Source organism: Leptosomus discolor, chromosome 2 (assembly GCF_034619465.1).
Source record: "Leptosomus discolor isolate bLepDis1 chromosome 2, bLepDis1.hap2, whole genome shotgun sequence".
NCBI classification, from domain to species: domain Eukaryota; kingdom Metazoa; phylum Chordata; class Aves; order Leptosomiformes; family Leptosomidae; genus Leptosomus; species Leptosomus discolor.
Window position 1 is genome coordinate 59,998,152 of NC_141392.1, and position 22,676 is coordinate 60,020,827.

At 41.4% G+C, this 22,676-nt stretch overlaps 2 protein-coding genes across 6 annotated transcripts in view; one reads left to right on the top strand and one right to left on the bottom strand.

The window, feature by feature from the left end:
* The window catches only part of TMEM181 (transmembrane protein 181), a 35,554-nt gene extending 21,947 nt beyond the window's left edge, over positions 1-13,607 (top strand). For 3 of the 4 annotated variants that reach the window (XM_086461152.1, XM_086461151.1, XM_086461154.1), the window contains exons 6-17: positions 2,039-2,158; positions 4,093-4,173; positions 5,190-5,289; positions 6,061-6,191; positions 6,804-6,895; positions 7,977-8,034; positions 8,710-8,812; positions 8,907-8,958; positions 9,613-9,695; positions 10,782-10,871; positions 12,516-12,582; positions 13,521-13,607. In XM_086461152.1, the coding sequence (XP_086317278.1) occupies positions 2,039-2,158; positions 4,093-4,173; positions 5,190-5,289; positions 6,061-6,191; positions 6,804-6,895; positions 7,977-8,034; positions 8,710-8,812; positions 8,907-8,958; positions 9,613-9,695; positions 10,782-10,871; positions 12,516-12,582; positions 13,521-13,599 (1,056 nt within the window). In that variant the 3' untranslated portion in view covers positions 13,600-13,607. The remainder of the gene's footprint in view (positions 1-2,038; positions 2,159-4,092; positions 4,174-5,189; positions 5,290-6,060; positions 6,192-6,803; positions 6,896-7,976; positions 8,035-8,709; positions 8,813-8,906; positions 8,959-9,612; positions 9,696-10,781; positions 10,872-12,515; positions 12,583-13,520) is intronic. The other variant, XM_086461155.1, reaches the window with a different exon arrangement.
* Positions 13,608-16,936: 3,329 nt separating this feature from the next.
* On the bottom strand, positions 16,937-22,344 carry DYNLT1 (dynein light chain Tctex-type 1). 2 transcript variants are annotated; one of them, XM_086461156.1, is made up of 5 exons: positions 22,266-22,344; positions 19,230-19,271; positions 17,895-18,018; positions 17,655-17,732; positions 16,937-17,360 (listed from the first exon to the last, which is right to left on the bottom strand). In XM_086461156.1, the coding sequence occupies exons 1-5, from the start codon at positions 22,290-22,292 to the stop codon at positions 17,290-17,292; spliced, it is 342 nt and encodes a 113-aa protein (XP_086317282.1). In that variant the 5' UTR covers positions 22,293-22,344; the 3' UTR covers positions 16,937-17,289. The 2 variants fall into 2 exon arrangements, with proteins under 2 accessions (XP_086317282.1, XP_086317283.1); XM_086461157.1 differs by lacking the exon at positions 19,230-19,271.
* Positions 22,345-22,676: the final 332 nt, after the last annotated feature.

Here is a 22,676-nt window from a genome sequence, read left to right on the forward strand (position 1 = left end):
AAGGGATATTGTGGTAGGAGACTGGATATAGGGCTCCAGAGGAGAGAAGAATTCTCGTCCAACACCTAGCAGAGAGTCTGGTTGAAATCAGCTGGTATCCGTGTTCTGAAAAAGCCAAATTCCTTGCCACCTGTGAAGAAATGTGTAAGGTTTTGCGTTTCTAGTATAATTTTCACTGAAATTTTTAAGCTTAGAGACATCCAAAACAGCTTCTCCAGATGCAAGTCCTTTAGGAAGGGTATAGCTGAAGTTTTTTTGTGATAAGCGTGTAGGGTAAATCAAGTGTTTTCTTTTTATATATGCACATATATATGAAATCTACAGAAATTAATGAGCAACATTCTGTTAGATTTAACTACACATAGCCAAGACAACAATATGCTTAGAAATGAGTTAGTACAAGAGTGCCATCATGCAGCATGTACAGGACAACCAGGTGACCAGGCCCAGCCAGCATAGGTTCATGAAAGGCAGGTCCTGCTTGGCTAAGCTGATCTCCTTCTATGACAAGGTGACCTGTGTAGTGGATGAGGGAAAGGCTGTGGATGTTGTCTACGTGGAATATAGTAAAGCCTTTGACACTATTTCCCACAGAATTCTCATGGAGAAATTGGCTGCTTACAGCTTGGACTGGTGCACTCTTCACTGGGTGAAAAAACTGGCTGGATGGCCAGGCCCAAAGAGTGGTGGTGAATGGAGTTCAGTCCAGTTGGTGGCTGGTCACAAGTGGTGTTCCCCAGGGCTCAGTCTTGGGGACAGTCCTGTTTATCAACGATCTTGACAAGGGGATCAAGTGCTGCCTCAGTAAGTTTACAGATAACACTGAGTTGGGTAGGAGTGTTGATCTGCTTGAGGGTAGGATGGCTCTGCAGAGGAACCTGGACAGGCTGGATCGATGGGCCAAGGCCAATGCTATGAGGTTCCACAAGGCCAAGTGCTGGGTCCTGCACTTGGGTCACAACAACCCCATGCAGCGCCACAGGCTTGGGGATGAGTGGCTGGAAAGCTGCCCAGCAGAAAAGGACCTGGGGGTGTTGGTCGACACCTGGCTGAACATGAGCCAGCAGTGTGGCCAGGTGGCCAAGAAGGCCAACAGCATCCTGGCCTCTATCAAACTGTGTGGCCAGCAGTAGGGAGATGACTATGCCCCTGTACTCGGCACTGGTGAGGCCGCACCTCGAATCCTGTGTGCAGTTTTGGGCCCCTCACTACAAGAAGGATGTTGAGGTGCTGGAGCGTTTCCAGAGAAGGGCAACGAAGCTGGTGAAGGGTCTGGAGAACAGGTCTGATGAGGAACAGCTGAGGGAACTGGCGTTGTTTAGCCTGGAGAAGAGGAGGCTGCGGGGAGACCTTATTGCTGTCTACAGCTACCTGAAAGGAGGTTGTAGCGAGGTGGGGGTCAGTCTCTTCTCCAAAGTAACAAGTGATAGGACAAGAGGAAACGGCCTCAGGTTGCACGAGGGGAGGTTTAGATTGGACATGAAAGAGTGGTCAAACATTGGAACAGGCTGCCCAGGGAGGTGGTGGAGTCACCATCCCTGGAGGTACTTAAAAGGCCTCTAGATGTGGTGCTTGGGAGCATCATTTATTGGTGGACTTGGCTGTGCTAGGTTAATGGTTGGACTCAATGATCTTAAAGGTCTTTTCCAACCTAAACGGTTCTAAGATAGTCCCATCTCACAGTCCAATGACTTAGAGGTTGACTGGCAGAGTTATTCTGATCCTTTCTGCTGCTGCAAGCAGTTGCTTTCACTAGGTTAAGTGAAAAGCCAGCCTTGTTTATCCTTCAGCCTTTGATCCTGCTGACTGACTTTATCAGTTTCTTCTGCTTTGTCTGGTATCTTTCAAGAAATTATTTATCTGTGGTTCTTGTTTGAGCGTTATACTGATCAAGATTGGTAAAACACAGAATAGATATCATCATCAGATAAAAATATCTGACCATTTAGAAACAAATTCTCCAACCTATATTAACAGTGCATATTGTGGAATAAAGTGAAGGCTTTTACATACTATTCTTCACTGTATCTGTTCACAGAAATGCAGTGAAATCATTGTTGCTCACCTTGGCTACCTGAACTACACTCAGTACAACATATTTGTTAGCTTTGAAGATCTAAATAAGTTAACATACACCATCCAGAATATTACTTTCACAGTAAGTATAAAGTTTTGTACTAGCAAAAGAAACCTCTTCAATTATTAAGAATGTAGAAGTCTCCTTTAACTGTAATAAAAAACTTAGCTCATTTTTGAAGTTAAGCATAAAGATGCATCGTAATTAATTTTTCTGTCACTGCTAATGTCAGAACTATTATAGCATTTGCTGTTAATAAGGGTCTAGACCAATTTTTTCTTTCAGAGCTGCTAATGCTGTTTTATGGAACTGATAAATTTAGTCTAATACCTGGGAGATATTTTTAACAGTAGACAAGTTAGAGTAGAACATCCAGTTTTCTGCATTTGCTTATAGAGATGTTGCCTCTCTAAAGCTTGGTATCTTTTTCAGCCTTTCCAGGATGTATATCTGAACTAACAAGATTTTTCCAGACTTTACAAAAGCGTGGGCTAGAAAGATTTAGCAAACTCAAAGAAAAAAGATTTTTTTTTTTTTTTTTGACTGTGGTTGTGAGGAAGAGAGAAATGTTTATTCAACTAAAATAAGCAGGCTAACAAAATAATTCATTAAAATAATCCCTAGTGAAATAACTAGCTCAGTTTGTAGTGCTAAAGATCGCTTATGAAACAGTTACATCATCAGTGTGTGCTGACTGGCTCCAGAAAGGAATTTAGAAATATTTGCATTGGGGAAAAAATGAAACTAAACCAAATTTATAATACAGGTTACTCTGGTATATTCTATGTGTATGAAACATTCAGTATGTCAGAGCAGGTAGTAGCAAGCAAAAATCTTACAGTAAAGCAAAAGTGGGTTTTGTATACTAAATGAACTTCCTGAATATTAATATTTGTGATATTCTGTTGCATAAAGCACATCATTAAAAATGAGCTCTAAGGGGAAAAAAAACAACCCAGAAACTCACAAACCGTTTGCTTAGTTCTGGATTTCAAACAGGACGAAGTGTTGGAGCTTTTATAGTTGTACAGTTTATTATCTTGCTTTGCAAGCTGCTTAAAGGCAAACTTGTGCACAAAACCAGAAAACCCAAAGCCCTGCTTTCCCACAGCCACTAAAACTGTTGATTTATTTTGTTGTTACAATGGTTTATGGTGCTCTCAGTTGAAATCATAGATTGCCTTTTGTGTAATGGGATTCTCTACATGTAATTTTCATTCTACATTTACAGTTTAAAAAGACAAGACAGAGGTTGACAGATTTAATATATTGAAAGGCAAAGCTTCTTGTTCAGATGGGCAGAGCATACGTTGTACCAGGGAGTTTACATTTTAAAAGCGGCTTCAAAAGAGAAGCATGCCAGGTATGAGATAAATTGTGAACAGAGCAGAGTTTGTGCAAACTAACATGTTATAATTAATAGTGCCCTTCTAAAAATTAGAGGAGAAGCTTTTCCTCCTTAATCAATGAAGAAAGTTCTTTACTTCTGGTTAACTCATTTATTCGTCTCTTCCTTGACTTTCTTTTTTTCCACTTCTGAAATGAGAATAAGCTTTAAGAAAACAAACCCGTTACAGGAAGCATGGCTGTACCTTATCAACCTCTTCATAATCAATTTATGCATCCGACCTTGGTAATAAAGAAGAACATACTGTATTTACTCAGTTATTGTCATTCAAACTTCGAGTGAGAGTGCAATTGAAATCAATGAAGAACATCCTTTTTGTCCTGAGAAGTGCTTTAACATATGACAGCAAACCAAGTATGTCACAAACTGGCAGGGTAAAAGAGAAGCAAGGATATTGGGCTGCTGTGGTTATCTTTTCATCAGATAGTCCTATGGTTATAAATTTGTCTTTGTTTTTCCAGGGTGACTTGGTGGAATTTGGTTATACCTTTAAATTTTGAAAAGCCAGAGAACTTTTCAGTATCTGCAGAAAGTGCTAATTATTGATGTCGTATGTACCTTGTCAAAGCTTTGTTCATGGGGCTATTTTTATTTTGTTTTCTTGTAGTGGAAGACCTACAATCCAACTTTTTCACAAGTGGAAATATGGTTCCGATTTGTCTTTGTAGTTCTTACTTTTACGGTCACGGTAAGATTTTGCTTCAGTTTTTCTGGAGTATAGTATGTAGGCAGCTGATAACACTGCTTTGTAGTGCCGTTTAGTACCTTAACCCCAGGCAGCTGAGTTGAGATATCTCTGAATGGATGTAAAAAATGTTTCTAAAATACTTACGTAGTTGCTCCTTTTATGCTTTTGCAAGTGGTATTGAAGGGACACTAAGAAAATAGGATAAATGGGAAAACTTGTTTTTCTAAACTCTGATTTTGAATTGAACAGAAAGAATTTTGCTTAAACAAAAGAAATTGTGATTAGATGCTAGAAAAAAAAATATTCTGCAGTGCAGGTAGGCTCAGACATTGGAATAGGACACCCAGAGTGTGGGCTCTGCATTTCTGAAAATGAGCAGAACTCAGCTGAATGTGACCTTGATGTAACTTTAAAGTCATCTCTGCCTTGAGTGTTAGGATGGGCCAGATGACCTCCAGAAGTCCCTTAAAACGTAAATTATGCTACGGTTTAGAGAACCTCTCTCCTCCAACCTGTTTGGCCTGTGGAAAAGAAGTGTTTGGAAAAAAAAAAAAAACAACATAAAATGTAAAATGCAGAATTTTGAGAGTAAGGACACTGAAGCTCTGAACACTTGCATAGCATTTTTCTCACTCTCTGATGATGTCACTCAGCAGGTAACTGTGAATGTGATATGGAATCTGTTTTTCTAAAAAGTGAGTTTAAGGAGAAGTTGTTGGTGGTGTGTGACTAGTAATTAGGCAACATTTTTTCATGTGTTGTTGATTTGCATGGTAGTAGCTGGTTTTCTTCTCCGTTTGCTTGAGACATTAAGTAATTTGCTTTGGGCTAAGCCAGCAAACTTGAAGCAGAAGTAGAAGCTAGGAGATGTGGCTTCTGTTTTACAGTGTTCTCGGTGGCAAAGACCTCGGGAAGCAGCCTTTGCCATGTTCTGTGTTACCTCTTTACTCTGGTAAAACTATTAAAGGCTGTATTCCTTCCTTACACATTTTTGTTGTTGTGTTTTTGTTTTAAAGTGTCTGTTTGCACATTCCCTGCGGAAATTCTCCATGAGAGACTGGGGTATTGAACAGAAGTGGATGTCCATCCTCCTTCCCCTCCTGCTACTCTACAATGGTACTTGTATCTTCGAATTTTTAGAAAAGCTACTTTTTTTTAAAAAAAAAAAAAAAAAGAAAGAAAAGAAAAAGAAACAAAAAGAGAGCGCACGTGTGAGACAGAAGGCAAAAGGAATTTGGTCTTGAACTTACAAGCAGCTGTTTATAAGGCTTTGGAAAACTAATTTAAAAATAAAGCAACAACATTTTTTAAGTGTATCAAATTCAAGGGCATAACGAGTAGGCGGATATCGTTCTTTTCAGTCATGTGAATGTCAGCTCTATTTGTTTAAAGCTCTGGTTGGAAGAGGTGGCTGCAGCCGTACTGAACCTTTCATATAGCGATGTGTAAATGCAATTTCTTGTTTGTCTGCTAAGTCTTACTTTTTCATTTTTCAGGTACTCACACTTTAGTTAAAAATTAAAGCTACTTTTAGTCCAGTACACCACATCAAATTCTAGCACTCTAGCAGTACTAAATGCCTTTCAGTCTTTCTATGATAATTTTTTAGGTCATCACCAAGAACAGTGGTTTAGGAGAAAGTCTTCCAGAAATTATGGCAACCATTTCGGATTATTTCTGTAGCACAGAGGATTGCTGCTGGAGGCACCATTTTCTCTGTATATTAAAATACAGCAAACTTCAATTTCATTTACTGGTGTAATTTGAAAAATCTAAGGGGTTTTTTTGTTCCTCTGAAGACACATTCTGCTTTACTTTTCATAATGGAAAAGACTGTCCTTTTCCCCCTCTGTTTAACTTTTTTTTTTTTTTCTTATTTTGTTACAGATCCATTTTTCCCGCTTTCTTTTCTGGTGAACAGCTGGTTTCCTGGAATGCTGGATGATCTATTCCAGTCACTGTTTCTGTGTGCATTGCTGCTGTTCTGGCTTTGTGTCTACCACGGTATAAGAGTACAGGTAAGGGTGCAACATTATCTACTGCTTGCTGAGAAGACAGTACTTGTTGTTTTCAGTTCTCTCAAAAGGTGACAAAAATGAAGCCAAATTTTAAAAAAGAGAGACATGTACAATGTGAGACACAAAGCTTAGGAGTTAAAATGATCTGTGGTGAAGTAGATTGTCTTGAGGCTACCATGCCTAAATGAGATAGATGGGACAGTCCACTCTGAACTATTGTAAGACAGTCTTCAGAATTGTGATGCCATTATGCTTTGTTCTTGCTTGAAGGGTTTTGTTGGTGTATATGGTGGTTGATTGGGTTTTAAACCACTTTAAAATACTGCAGAAGATAAATATGAATTTCTGGAGCATATTCCTGTATTTGCAGTATCAGTGAAATATGTGGAACCTTACAAATAGGATGCTGGGAATGTACTGCATCCTATTAACACAAACGGTGATACAATTTTGTGTCTTCCATAATCACCTGTGCAGGTTAAAAAATACAGAAGGAGAGTCTCAATCTAGTTCATGTTGAATGAAACAAAGATGGTAGTTATTTTATTCTGTCAAGAATAAATGAAATCTCAAATGTGGTTTCACTCCTTCACCACACTGTTGTTTTAACAGGGGGAAAGGAAGTGCTTAACTTTCTATCTGCCCAAATTCTTCATTGTTGGACTGTTGTGGCTGGCCTCTGTTACACTGGGAATATGGCAAACGTAAGTAATTTAAAATTTAGTGCCAAAGTAATGAGCTGAGAGTGTTTGAGAAGATTGTTCAGAATTAGTGGTATCTGTTTCTTAATGCTCCGACTGTGATATAGGAATGAAGTTCAAATTCTTACATCTTTCTGTTTTGTAAATTGTGACTGATTTGAAAACAGAATTCCCCATGGACGATCTAGTAGCACATAATTTTATATATCAGAGTGAGATCTAGAACTCGCTACTTTGTCAATATGTTATTGCTCCCTACAACACTCCCTCTAGCGCTATGTCCCATTTAGTTTTCAGTATTTGAAGCCACAGTTTCTCTGTAGTTAACTATTACACAGCTTGACCAAACTTTCTCAACTATTAAACCTGCACAGTTGGTATTGACACTATGAGAGCTATGCACTCTCTCCTCAAAACTTGGTTCTTTTGGTTGATTTAGTGTTTCTCTCTTTTTTTTCCAATTTGTCCTGTTAACACGAAGGTGTCGTTACTCCCCACACAGAAAACTTTCTCAGTTTTGGTACACGTGTAGTTTCTAAACCGTTTTAGTCCCAAGTGTTTGCCTCTTATTTGGTCTCTCAGAAGGAAGATACCTTCTAACCTTCTCCATGCTGTTGTACGTTGTTGAAAGCAGTGCAGCTGCAGGAAATGCTCGTGCTAATGCCCTATCAGCAGCATTGCTATGAGGGAAGGGCTAATAGCACAGTAATTTCTTATGTACAATTCTTGTCACCAAGGATAAAATTTAAACACTAAATCCTGAAGGCTTGTAGGAATTTACAAGATTATACATTTTCCAAAAAATAAACGGGGAGATTAGACATGCTCACAACTGGAATCCTCCATATTCCTTCAAAGTTGGGTTTGGGAAAAAGGAGGATGCTATTATGTACTGTGAGTCGTCATGACTCCATTGGAATCAATGGCATTGCACCAATTTATACAGCCAAAACCTTTACTTATAAACTCTCTACAGTAACTTTAAACCTTTTCTTTGTTAGTGGGTTTCTTGGTGAGTATGGCTTTTTGACCTTGTCTTTTGTAATGGTGTAAGTACCACTTTTTCATTTTGAATCTTTTCTAGTGTTAATGAAGTACATGATCCTACATATCAATACAGGGTGGACACAGGTAATTTCCAGGTAAGTCAGAAGTGTTTTCTTGCTGTCAAATTGTCAGGTGGAGTTAGGCAATATAATGGGGCTTGTTCATCTCTTAAAATCTGTAATACAATTTAGAAAATAGCAAATGCTGGCCAGATGGTCTTATTCTGACTAGGGTACTTTTAATTTTGCTTTAGATCATGCATAGGCCATAATGAGCTTCACCCCAATGAGAAGAGTAAATTCTTTTTTAAATCTGGAGACGGAACACCACAAGTTTAGTCATGGACTCATGACTTTGGAGATTGAAAGAAAATTTTTTTAAGCCTCTTATTCAGTTTTGGACATCTTTACTCCTGCCAAGATCCTCCGTCCTAGTAAATTTCAGACTTCTTGTTGTAAAGGAAGATCTGATTTATACAGGTCCTTGTATTGTTCTTAGGAGCTGTTTTTTTTAGAAAATCATTGAGATTGAGCTCCCTGTGAACTCAAGTGAACAAAGTGATGACTTCTGTTAAACATCCCTTCTTTGCATTCCTCTAAAACCTACCTTGAGGTATAGCCATCCTCATTTTATACAGCCTTTCATAAGCCTACTTTCCCTGAATAAATGGGCCATTCTATGCTGTGCTTTGGGAAATAATGATTTCTATTGAGGGAAGAAGGAATAGACCAAATCTTGTTAAATAATAAAAACTAACCCTCTTCTTATAGGGAATGAAAATCTTCTTCCTTGTGGTGGCAACCACATACATTCTCTACCTTTTGTTCCTGATAGTGCGGGCATGCTCAGAGCTTCGGAACATGCCTTATGTTGGTAAGGAATGTTTCTTTTGATTCTTCCCCAAACAGGCTTGCTTCTCCTAGATGTAGGTGTAAATTCGCTAACCACTTTTCTCCATCTTTTTCAGATCTCAGGTTAAAATTCTTGACTGCATTAACCTTTGTAGTGCTTGTCATTAGGTAAGGCTTTTCAAAGTACAGTGCTCAGTACCGTAACTTTTACAACCTTTTTTCAGGGCTTTGAATACATTTTGTTGATAATGAAATCGTCAATGAAACTAAGGAATGTCTTTTGATATGATTGTTATGGCAATCATTTCTTAATTTTTTTAACTGTTCCTGAGGCTTTTAGAGCTAACTTTCTATTACCACAGCAATACACTGCGAGATTTAGAGGTTCACTTAGCAGAGATGTTTGCTGTACTGCTGGGTGGTCTGCAGTGCACCGTTCACATCTTTTGGAACTTTGTAAGCTTCACTTAGTCAAAGGAGAAGTTTAGGATTAGTTTCTTAGATTATTGTTAATATCTGTCTCCCCCACTCCAAGTAGTTATTTCAAATGACTGCTGACTCTTGGATTATCTGTAGTGGATGAAATCTGAGGGCAATAGACCGGGGCCGGTGGCGGGGGGGCGGATTTCCGCTTTGCTCAGTGGAACTTTTAATCACAAAAGAATCATTCTTAATTTAGAACTATGAAAGCAAATGTGTCTTAAAATAAAAGGCCAGCATGTTAACATAACTATTTTTTCATAAACTCTTCTATCAAGCTACTGTTTCAATTTTGCGGTTTAAAGACACAGTACACCTATGTGCTTTAACTTTTTTCCACAGCATTGTTATACTCTACCTACGCTTTGGAGCACAAGTTCTACAGGACAACTTTGTTGCTGAGCTGTCGACTCATTATCAGAATTATATCCTTGTGTTGTGATACTGCTCACGTAGGAATATTAATCTGTTTTCAGGCAGAAGGAACTTAAAAAATGATGCACCTAAGAACTGAGACCTTTGACTTCTAGGTGGGCTTTTGAAGTTTGGTCCGTTTTGATTGACGTTTCATGTTAGTGTTTTGCAGTGGCTCTTTGTAAACACTATGAGCTGAGATGGTTTCAGCTTGTTTCTGCCACATAAATCACAACTGCATTTGATACTCTTCAGAGGGAATGAAGGCCTAGGTATGCATGCATTCAACAAGTCGTTGTGACAAATTTGGCTGTATTTGCTGCATGAATTCAGTTTGCTGTATAGCTATCAGTTGGCATGGGGCGTACCAAAATATTTGAGAAATTAATAGTTTAGAAGTTACTGAAAATGCATTTGCGTATTGGTCCAAGTCTATGTGTGGAAGAGGTCATAGCAGAGAATTTAAGTGACTTCAGAGAGACTATTTCTGAAGTCTGTTGGCAACAGGATTACGAACTGTATTCTGGACCTGAGATCCCAGTTAAATCCGCCTTCTGAAAGTGTCCGTGTGACTGAAACTGCTGCAGTTACTGATAAGCTTAGATATGTGTTGGGAGCTAATGGAAAATTATATGTCAAACCTTTAGTATTTTCCTCAAATGATGGCCAGAAGCCATCTTCAGAGTTCTATCTACAGATAGTCCTTTCTCCTTCCTTCTCAATCGCTATGCCAAGGAAGAACTTTTTAAAAAATAAACAAAGACCACCACCTGAACTCCCCCCTTACTCAGTTTTCTTTTAGCATCAAAGGCAGAACTATTCAATTGCCGTGCACGCCGCCACTCAAGAGTAGACCTCATCTCAGCAAATGTTACTTGTGTTAAAACTTTGTCTTGAGTGGGAGCTTTACCTTGAAATAGCTTGAGTACATTAGTTGTCACAATTTAAAACATGCAGTTTTGTTGAACCATTCATGCTCTCAAACTTCAGCAAGGTAAACATTCTTTACATTGAAACAGCTTCTGTATGGTTTGGGTCTTGTTTCCAAAGTTAGTACGTATGGAGCTATACTGAGCAATATCCTTGACACTTACTACCAGCAGAATTCTTATCATTTTATGGTTTATTGAACTTTTATCTCTACACATTAGCCTTCGTGTATTCCCCCTCAAAGAATGCGCTATATGGTAAGTGTAAGCAATTGTCGGGCAGACTTCGATGACAAGAGCTGGGGCATATTAGCAGACACTGTGTAACATTTTTGTCGTTTGGTTGTCTCGTTACTGTTTCCATTTCCTTGGAGTTAACATAAGCAGAAGCTGCACTGAGTAAATTAATACTGGAAATATGAAGGACGTGTAAAATGTATACAACTGATTAGCTGGACTTGAATTCTTACACAGTCAGATCAAACTTATAGTCAACGTGATGTTTGCATATAATGCAGTGACTTTTGCACTGACGCACAGGCAATCCTTAAGGAGCAACAATGCTTCATTTGTACTTTGTTCCATCAGAGGTTAATATATTGGCATGCTGGCAAACTGGACTCTGAAACAGGTAATGTGCTGTTGGAAAAGTAGGAGTGAAGCTGATCTAACGTGGAATTTTGGGGAACTTGCTGTGGGGAGAGGGCTGCACAGGGCCCGTGTAAAGCGAGATAAGGAATTGAATCAGTGGCACTTCTGCTTTTGAATTTCTACGTAGAGGATGTAATCTGACTCACGTCATGATTATAAAGCATTACCCCTCTCTAACAGATAGAGATCTGTAAAATAAATGTTTATGCCAAGTGCACTCTCTGCTTTAAGCACTGAGTTTAAAATACAGAACCATAGAACAGCCCAGGTTGGAAGGGACCTGGAAAGATCCATCTGGTCGAACCTTTCATGGGAAAGGGAGCCCAGGTGCGACTATCTAGCACCCTGTCCAGTCACATATCTTGTGTGCTGAGAGGTATGCAGGGGGAAAGCACTGAACAGCGGGGCTGGTCTTTTCTGTCAGCTTTTTAGAGTTGAGATGGATGGAACTGTTACAGAAAAATGCTGGTTTTCCATTAGGACAGACAAGAGGAACGGCTGGGTGAGGATAAAGTTAAAAACTTGCTGTTGGGTTGCAAGAAGTATTAGTTTATAGAAGGCAGGAAGTAAAAAGCTGCCAGAAAAAAAAGATGTTTGCAAATTGCTGGATTGAATTTTACTTGTGTATTAATTATGAACTGCAGCTAAGCAGCACAGATTATGCAAGAAATGAAGGCCTTAAAACAAGGTAGAGGGAATTGTCATACATAGCCAATGGACAGTATGTGTTTCCTTTCATCTCGCTGTGAAGTCCTTCCTTCGTCTGGTACAAGGATGAAAAATAACTGGCTAATCACTGATTTGCATACAAAGGACTACAACTTTGGTCTGCTATATTTGTAGCGTAGAAATAAACAGAAGGTAAAGACGTCTGTGCTTTTTAAGTACATACGAATTTTTGAATAATGATTAAGAATAATGAGGTCTAACATAATTACTGTTATGTGCAGGTTGAAATAATATGACATAGGAAACTGCACAAGGGAGGAAATCCACTTACGCAACATGGAGAATATCGATCTAAAAACAAGATGAGATTGTTATGTCATCTCCATTACTCTTAAGAATTCCATGATGTGGCTGAAGGGTGAAGAATTTAAAGGAGAGAATTGCTGTTTGGATATAGTTTTGTTGAATTGTAGTTGTGACTGCCGTGGAAGTTGTTGAGTCTGTCACTCCAGTGTTGAGTTAGAAGTACATCCACATTTCTATATTTAATGCACTAAATTAACCCTTATTTGTATTTTCCAGAATCACAGTTGAAAGACAATCCTGCTTTTTCTATGCTGAATGATTCAGATGAAGATGTGATTTATGGGTAAGATTATAAAATACCTACAGAGAGTCACTTTTGGGGTGTTACTTTTGTTATGTTCTATTCCATCTTCATTAAACAAGTGAAGGATTTGTAGGCTGTCAGTGAAAGTATTCTGCCTAAACAGAAACATAGCCTTAATCTTAAACAGAAATGCAATGAGAATGCATGTTACATTGGTTTGGGGTTTTTTTTTGGTTTCCAAAAGGGATTGCTGTGGCACTGATACAAACAGGTAAGAAAGTATTGGGATGCTGGTAGGTCATGGAGTGAAGGGAGCAAACGCTGTGGGAGGCAAGGACTTCCTTTTAAACTGGGAAAGACTGCAGGAGTCTGGTGGAGTTAGCCAAGAGGGAGCTTGTATGTAAACGCTTCAGGGAAGGAGAATGGCTCTTCTTAAATGCCCATCCCATACTGAAATAAGAATGATCAAATCTAGCAAAACTTCCTGGACTTGTGTGAGTTTGTATGAGAATTATAGTAGCACTTGAAACCCATCCCGATCAAGTGTGCCTTGCTAGACACTGAACAAAGCCATTATCTGCCCTTGGTGTTTTCACCTCTTACCAAAGACACCGAAGTGGCTGCAGCAGTGAGGATGGCGTTAACACTGCACAACGGAACAAGTTTGTGCTAGACTGGATATAAGCATTGTCCGAGATAGCGTGCCTAGACGAGTGGTGGTAGTAGTGCCAGCTTGCTTCTGTACCAGTCCTTGTGAAAAGTGGCTTGTAGTTACTGGGATAACTTCTAGTGTGCATCATCCGCTAGAGGGAAGCCGTCCATATTGTTCATTTCTCCAACAAAGAAGGAAAACAGATACCAGCTTCTTACCCAAATAACAATTTGATGCCTCAACATAGCTTAGAACTGCCCTGTTTATTTTGGAATTCCTATCTGAAAACCATGTTCAGAAGTTCTAACAAGCATCTGTTTCACAGGAGTGACTACGAAGAAATGCCACTTCAGAACGGCCAAGCTATTAGAGCCAAGTATAAAGAGGAATCGGACAGTGATTGATTGATTGATTGATTGATTTTGGTGTAGACAGACTTGTTCAGCTGGAGTTAAACCAATTTTGAAGTTTTCCTAGATGGACAACTTCCTTATGGTCTGCTGTCATCTGAACACCGACTCCCACGAAGGACATCCTGCTTCTGTTTCCGTTTACAAAGTTAAAACTGAAAAAAAAGAATGCTTGAAAAGGTTGTGGTGAAAACTTAAGAAACCAAAATCTTTACACGTCTTATAAAACGCCTAATAGAGGATGTCTGTGGACTAAAATCTTTAACTATTTCCATTTAGGAGTGTCACTGATTATATGCTGATTTTAAAATGGCTTCCTTGCTGCTTGGTTTTTGGGGGGTTTTACTTGAGGATTATGTACAGCATACTGTCATTCGTCTGCTGCATTTGTCTTAGCTCCTTCTTATATTTTCCACTGCTGCACGAAGTGCCTCATTTCCCTTTCCATCTTCTACCTTAGTCTTTTGAGCTGGAGGCAGGGAATGAAGTGTTTTAGGGTTTTCTCTCTCTCTTTTTTTTTTTTTTTTTTAATGCAAGAAAACACAAGCTTTCCATTCTTCCTTTGAAGAAGTGATATAGACTTAAGACCCTTTTTAAAATTCATTTAAATGAGTTTACCAGATTTGTAGGTGCAAGATACATGCAAATAGTCAAGTTCTAATGAGCCAAAATAGCCTCAGTGGTGCAAAGTCCTTTGTGTAATTGTTAAAAGAGTCTAGGCCCTGGACTCTGTCATGTTTCATAACATGCCACAACAGAAGTGTTTGGTTTGGGTTTTGTTTTGCTTTTTTCCATTTGCAAGGGCTGTTTAAAAACATTTAGGCAGCAACAATCTCAGAAGGAAGCCAGTACTCTTCTGGGGTTTTTTTGTACACTGGAGGAGATTGTTACATTTACAGAGAATACAGTATGAAAGTTTCATAGAGAGTTAGAATTTCAAATTTCCAAACATTTCATTTTCAGAGGCTTTCTCTACATCAGAATTTTTCCTTAAGTTGTATGGATAGATAGTTAATCTACATCCTCGGAACAATCGTGGTTGCTCCTGTATTGAACGTGCATGAGAGTTAGCTTTTGAGCATGTTCTGTGCATAGTTCAACTTCTTTGTCGCCCCACGGCCGACACCTGTACCGATCGGAACTTTTACTGGCACGTTTTGTGATTATCTGTAGTCCAGTCTGCTGGAACAGAGTTATATGGGAATTCAGTATTCCTAGTACAATGCTGCTGCTTCTGTATTTAAAAGTTGGTTTTCTCCTACACCGTGGTTCAGTTCTTTATTTAAGTGGATGCTGTTCGTTTCTAACTACTGACCACCAGGTAGGAACAGACCCGTGACACTAATACTGGGGAACATAGGAGAACAGTTCCAGCTAGGAAAGACTTTGTTGTCTTTCTCTGAGCCAAAAGACAACTTTGTATCCATAGTCACCCAATTTTTCCCCCATTTTCTTTTGCTTATGCCAGTAATTACTGAAAGACAGTATTTTACTTCAACCAAAAGTTGGGTATTGAGTTTCTTGGAAGACTTCATGTGCATAATCATTGTTAAATATGTTCATAATAAAGTTTTATATCTTTATATTGTATCTTGGGTTTATTTTCCTTCTGGTCAGTGACTACCATTTCAATAACTTACACAGATTTTCAGTTTACATGTATTTTCTTATGCATATTTAAACTTGGTTAATTGCATAAGGATGGGATCCAGGAAGCTGTGTCAGCACAGATTAACCAGGGAATTATGTTTTGGGTTGGTTTGGGGTTTTTTTTATTACCCTGCCTGGGCTTGAAGTTGGAAGGACAGGTTGCTAATTATCTTGAGAAATACACTAGCCAGTTTATAAAGAGGAACTGGCATCCTCAAAGGGCTTAACAGTGGCTTCGCAAAGCCTGCTGCGGTCGTGCTGGCAGCGAAACTTCCCCTGGTGAACGTTAGTGTCGGCTACCTTCCTGCCAAACCTGCACGCCTTGCAGCCTCTCAGCACACCCAGGGAGGGCTGCCCACCCTCAACCCACTGGCTGGTTAACAGAAAAAGGTTTAGAGATGGTGAAGATGCTGATGTCCTTCATCTCCTTCTTACAGCTCTGTACCTTCCAAGAGCCTGCTCATAGCTGGTAAACTGCAAAAGTGATCGGGGTGACGCCATTGCTTATATAAGCTTGAGGAGAGACCAAAGTCTCATTGCATACTAAAACAGCTGTAAATACCTCTGTGCAAATGGATACGCAACTTACTCCTGCTTTACTACCGGAGATGGTAATGCTCATTTACAGATCATAGAATCATGCAGGTTGGAGAAGACCTTTAAGATCATAGAGTCCAACCAACCGTTAACCCAGCACTGCCAAGTTCACCACTAAACCTTGTCCTGAAGTGCCACATCATTTCATTTCGATGTAAATAAATAGCTGAAAAAGTGCTATGCTACCAGCATCATTCTGGCCTGCTGCTAGAAAGGAGATCAAGTATCCAACCATCCAGATTAAAAACTTCCTTAGCAATTCAGAGATCAAGGATTTATGCTCTTTAGCTGAGAGCCAGATTCTGAAAACATTTCACACGGCTTCCTAAATATAAGCACATGGAGGTCACTGACTCTAGCCCAGGAATACTCTCCCATACTTGCTCCATAAGTAATTCTTTCAACTTCACTAGCAGTGAGCTACTGCTCACAGAAGCTGCATAGCAGCTACATACTTACAGAGGTAACCTGAAATTCAGAGCATGCTCCCATTTCTTTAGTCAGCTGACAAATAATACCTTATCCAAGCCTACACTGAAAACTTGTTTTACTTGTTATTCATCTGCAACTTCACTCTAGGAGGCAGGAGACTTACTCACACAGTATTTAGTCCTGTCGCCTTCAGGCAGTTTTTTCCCCCTTTCGGAAAGGATCATGTTTTGCCAACTGTCAGAACTCATCACACTCACTATCAGCAACATCAATGTAGACGGTAGCAGGTAAGTTCAAGACCTACGTAACACATGTAATTGGCTGCAGCAGTGAACCATGACCCGTGTACAGCTTGCAGAGCACTTCCAGAATGTGAAAAACTTCTTATCTCTGTTCCATGAAGACAGTTATCTCTGTTATTGTTCCATGCCCTAAATACCATACAATCGGATTAAACAGGTCCCACAAAATGCAGCCAAGTTACTTTCTGATAAACGTCGTCTGGTATTCTTGCAATTTTGTAGTGACTTTGGCAAAATTACGGCAGTGCTTTGTATTCTGGTACCTCAACTACCTTGAAGAGAATTAAAAGAATTGGAACTTTTTTTTTTAATAACAAAAGAGTTAAGTTTTAAATGAATCACACCAATGGTTATGAATGTCAATAATTTAATGCTAACCAAGAGTACAAAGTGTGAAAGTCGGTGTCGCATTTATATTGGTCTTAAAAAAGAAATCTAGAGAAAGTGTTTACACTGCAGCAGATTTCAGTATTAGCACCTTGAAGAGAAGTTCTTGAAGTGTTAAGACAGCATGGCAACACTGGCACGATACTAAGTACAAACATAATAGTGTAACAGCATGTTTTCACATTTCTACGTTTGAAAAAAAAAGTTATTTAAAAAGTACATTAAAACCAGAAGTTGTTCAGTGTATTCACAGTTTCAGTAGAGATGGAATCAAGTGCTGGAGTAGAAAACAGAAGGATGAATGATTTCAAGGCAATTATATTGCAAGTCCAAAGGCACTGACAATACAGTACATAGTCTTATTCTCCCATCTCACAGTGCAGGTTCCTACAAACACAAAAAAGGGTTTCAGAGACAGGAAAGTTACAGTGATTAAATGCATACCTTGCATGCATGTCTGTCATTGTTTACATTCAGAATCTTAAGAATGAAACTTTCACAACAGCTAAGCGCTTCATAGACAGCGGTTTGCATCACGGCCAAACAGAAAAAATACCAAGCTGTATGCTAGTACTCCAAACTACAGCACTTGCAAAAAAAGAGAAGTACGCTGCCTAGTCTTAAAGGGACTAGCATTAGAGTTGCAAGCTGAAAAATCCACCAGTTAGTTGTGCTCCTTACCATCACTGGAGTTGTCCCAGAAGCAAGAGCTTGCTGTATGTAGCCCAGCACCATTCTTTTGCATAATCACACAGGTCACTGTTAGTAGAGAAGCTTTTATTAATACGTACACACACACATGCATATATACGTGCTTACGAGTAGTTTAGAGACCCGGCTCTTGCTAAGGTCTTACCCCCTCCCAGCCATCTGTGCACGTGACCGTACCCGCTGTACCAGGGAAGGGAAGGCTGAGCTCACCGATGTACTTGAAAGGCTTCCCCAGCTTTGTGAGCTGGCTCAGCGTTTGTTCCACCACGCCTGTTGTCCACTGGTTCACTTTGCTGTGCTGGTAGGCATTGCCACCTATCGCGCTTTCTATGGCCTAGGGGTGACAAACACGACACAGCTGCACTGCTGTCAAACTACAAGGCACCCATGAACTCATTCCAACACGGGGCTCTAAAGATGAGACCCCACCCCCCAAAAAAAACCCTAAATGCTGCTTGTCCACTGTTGGAAGTGTTTCCAGTTACTGAAAAACTTGCAGGTTAGAGCTTGAGCCAGGCATAGAGGAAGTTATCATAGATCTCATCCCCTCTTCATTTTGTGAGATTCTGATTATTTGTAATTCCTATCCCCATGTCCTGAAGTCAGAGTTACAAAAAGGATCTTGCATTTAAACAGTCCTGAAGAGACTGAAAAAATGCACATAACAGCTCACTCACACATAGTCTTCTATGGAAACGAACTTCAGATTTTTCAGCAGAGTCAGTTTTGGGAAACAAAACCCCAAATCAAAACAAGAGACCCATGTAGTTGCTGGTTCCTAATAGAGCAGGAGCCTTCAGCCAAATAATCTATTTTACTTATGAGGATAGTTTCTGCTTTAAGAGCAAATAAAAGTACATTAAAGCTGCATGTTTTTCATTGAGGTATTTTTTCCTCGCAGAAATTGTTTAAAAAAATAACCACAAAATTATTTCAGATTCAGAAGAGACAGGGACATGCATCCAAGCATGTAGTATTCAATTGACAGAGTCTGACCAAAACAATTGCTTTGCAACAAGAAAAAGACTGTGCTATTTTACTCTTTTAAGAGGAATTCTGGACACAAAACCCAAATTCCTCTGGAAATTTTCTAGACAGGAAATTCATGTTTCTTAGGAACAAGAATAGTTCAATCATTTCAAACAAACAACTCATTTTGGAGAAAAAGCATCCTAAAAGAACACAGTAACATGGATATGCAGGCAGCCTACAGAAAACCCCTACATGATACTGAAACATAAAGACTCTCTCTCTAGAGTTTAACATAAAACATCTCCCTAGAAATTCTAACAGGGATATGCTGCAACCAGAGAGGGGCATATGAAATAATTTTAATTATCTTTTGGATTTGCAATATGTACCACAACTAAAGCTAGGTAACATTTACACTAAAACTATGCACATTGGTTGAATCAACAGCTACCTATACTTTGATAGCAACCTGTCTAGAAATCTGTTACCTATCAGTTATCAGATTTTCCTGAATGCCTTTTCGCATACAGCATACAACACTTTCACACCAACAAAATGAAGATGTTAATTTACCTCTTTAATGATGCTACTGACTTCATCAACAACAAAGGAAGTCTACAAAAAAAGGAGAATTTGAAATAATCAGTGGACACATTCTTCTGATAACAGAGTTCAAGCTTTGTGAAGAACATGCACTAGACAATTTATGCTTGTCAGATTTCTTGCAAGCCAGAAGACACCGAGTTTTCCTTTATTTGCTCATAGGTACTCTGGCTCCCTGAACCCAGTCGAGTTAACAGTCTTAGCAAAGTAATGAAAAGTAACAGATGGAACTACTATTGGCTGGCCTTTTGAGTCAAAGTTTTCAAATTTTAACTTGAAAGTATTTCAAAATAACATGTATAGCACTTCTGTACACGCATACTCGCAGGAAGCATTAATGTCCATAATTCACGCCGGGGTTGCCAAGATAACCTCAGGGGGCAGACACGGCTCACAGTTAAATGGAACGGACATCTCCAGGGCACTGATGCGGACAAAACATCAATTCACAGCTCAAGGGAAAGCTGTCATGCCAATCTCAGCTGGGGCCAAGAAGAAAACTGCCCCTTGGAAACCAAAGGGCAAGTCTGGCTCGCTGGAATTCCCACCACCTTCAGCCTCCTCTCAGGCTCTGAGGAGCAGAGATTAAGCCTGTGGAAGAGAAGGCCCCGACTTTTCACTAATCTTAAAACTACTGTCTGTTTCCTTGTATGTTACTACGTTTTCCTGGTTTAGTGCCTCAGCTATTGCTGCCTCCCATGCAAGGCGGTTAAAACAAGCCCCCCCCCCCCCCCCACTGGCGGGGGCAGCCCGCCACCCCCCGCAGCAGCCCAAATAGCTGGGCAGCACTGACTAGGCGGGTCCTGCATGGCGCAGCAGCGAGCCAAGCACCGCGATTTTACTGCTGGTATCTCATAGCCTCACCTCACAAACCAGAAGAAAGGAATCAGACAAAACAAACGCATGTAACAGCAAACCAGCTAATTTCAGAAGGCCGAATAAGAATTTCAAAATTAACCCAATCACACAAGTGTCAACTGAGTTTTCACCGGGAGGCCTGTCAGCTTCTCCAGCTGGCAAACACGAATGACACCACCATTCACGTGTGCAGGCAGGATGTAGCTACACTTGCGCGGGAGAATTTCAGCATTATGTTCATGAAAGGCTTGGTCAGAAGGTGAACAGCCTAGCCAGCTGCAAGGACAGGCAATGTCCAGAATCCCGTGAGCAGCTGCTGAGCGTTCTCCCTGGCAGAAGAGACGGCGCCCCGGGAGACACACACACAATGCCTGTCCTGTAACTGGTCACAGGCACCAACTTCCTCGCACTCCTCAACATTTTTAAAAGCTTTTATGTGCTGTGACGAACTGGCTTTTATTTTCAGCTTCTTGGCTGTGACTTAATTTTAATATGCCTCATTTGTTTTCATGGTACTGAATTTTACGGGTGCTTACATTTAAGGTGCACCAGGTACTGAACCAAGTAAGAGCTATAGTTACCAAACTATCCTTTTTTCCACAGAGCAGAAGTTAAGCATACATGTGCCAGAGCCTGCTGTCAGGCAAGATGGTAAACCACACACAGTTTTTTCTTCACAAAGTCTAGAACCCTGCTTAGAAATGCCTTTGAGTGAGCACAAACACAGTTCACCAAACCGAATTAAATTCAACACAAGTTCTCAAAGGTATCTGGATATCTAATTTGTACTGAAACAAGTGGGCAAGAGCCATAAATAGATCTGAGAATTTGTTTCCAGAGTTGCTGTTACTTCTCAACCTTCTTCCTTTTTTGGGATGAGAGTGTATATGGGTTTAGATGCACAACAGAACATAAAGTCCTGATACCCAGCTTTGTGATGCATGTGCTCTAACTGAGCCGCCAAATAATACAACACTACTAGTCCATCTTTTAATAAGATGATATCAACACTTTTTGTATGAAAAAATAATGGGAAAACATTCAGAAGCTTTATGATTTCCCAGCGCTACCCCTCTGGCACAAGGGGCTCCCAAATAATAAATGCAAACTGCAAAGCAGTATTATTTTTTAGTAATTCTGAAGACGTTTTTGAAAACAGCTCTAAGAACGCTGCTTGAGCATGTTAACTATATTTTTTTAAAAAACAATACCTGTAACCACGTAACACAGGCCAGGCCCAGCAATCAGGACAAGGCTTTTAAAATAGCACAAGGCCGGCACACCTTCACCCCTCACACTGCTTTGCTATTGTCTAACCAAGTCACAACGCAGCTGCTTAAGAACAACGCAGCAAATTGCCACAGCTCAGGAAAACTGTCCCTCTGCAACAGCAACACTTGCTGGGTAGTCGTTTAGTATGATAAGGGCTCTCGATCTATCGGACTTTGTATCTTCGTTAACGGGGTACGATGTCTCGTTAGTGCGCCTGTAACATGCAGGCTATCTGCTTGAACTCTTCTTTCCGCACAAAAATAGGTTATTCCAGTCGTTCACGGATCTAAACTGTACCAGTAAACCTTTCACCGCAGCACACTGATTCATCCTGCTGGTGAAGCCAGACACCACGACACCCCTCCAGCACTTTGTCCGAATGATTTGTAGCGGCAGCTTGCGGGAGAGAAGCGGGCGTGGCTCGACACCAGGGAAGAGGAGCCCAGCGAACACCCGAAATGCAGACAAGGGGCTGGCCCACCAGCCCGGCCAGTAACCAGACCTGCTCGCACGGCCCGAGGGAGGGCGAGCTCCCGGGAGGGCTCTGGCCCGGGGAGCGGGGGGGGGGGGGCAGCCTCAGCAGCCCCGGGCGGCAAGAACAAAGGCTGGGCCTGTCCCCAGCCGTTGCCCGGGACGCGCGGCTCAGAGATACCGCCCGCCCCTGGCGTCACGCCGGGGAGGGCGGCAGGGGGTCAGGGCCACGGCGGGCGGGGGGCGCCCGACGGCCCCGGGCTCGCCCGGGGGAGACCGAAGGGGGGGGTCCAGGGCGGGCAGGTACCCCCTAAGACCCCCCGGCAGCCCGCAGCCTCCCGGAAAAGAGAAGCCAGGGGCAGCCCCGCAGCCGCCCTCCTGCTGCCCCCCGCCCCAGCCCGTTACCTCCTCCCCCGACTGGAAGTCGTCCATCTTCCCGGTGGGACCCCTCACGCCGCAACCGACACCCCAGCACCGCCCCTTCGCCGCTGCGCCCCACGCGCCGGCCGCTGCTCGCAGTGCGCCTGCGCCTCCAGCTCCGCACCGCCCCCCCCCCCCCCCCCCCCCCCCAGCAGCGGGCTACGGCACCCGAGGCGCTTGCGCAGTGCTGCCCGCGGGCGGCGGGGCCCGACCGCTGAAGCCGCTCGGCGTTGTACGCCTGCGCGCCTCGCGCCCGTCCCTGATTGGGGGCCGTACAGCCCGGCGGTTCCCCGCCCGAGCGGCTCGCTGTACGCCTGCGCACTCCCGCCCCGCCGCTCTCTTCACGCCTGCGCAATGCGCTCTCCGCGTCTTGGGCGCGTAGCAACGGGGAGGGCC

What these genes read in the sequence shown, in the direction of transcription:
- DYNLT1 (XM_086461156.1), bottom strand. Translation starts at nt 22,292, where the DNA reads ATGGACGACTTCCAGTCGGGGGAGGAG. An exon ending in TCAGTAGCATCATTAAAGAG is followed by an intron (nt 18,019 to 19,229) that starts GTAAATTAACAT and finishes TGTCACCCCTAG; the next exon opens with GCCATAGAAAGCGCGATAGG. An exon ending in GAAGCCTTTCAAGTACATCG is followed by an intron (nt 17,733 to 17,894) that starts GTGAGCTCAGCC and finishes CTCTACTAACAG; the next exon opens with TGACCTGTGTGATTATGCAA.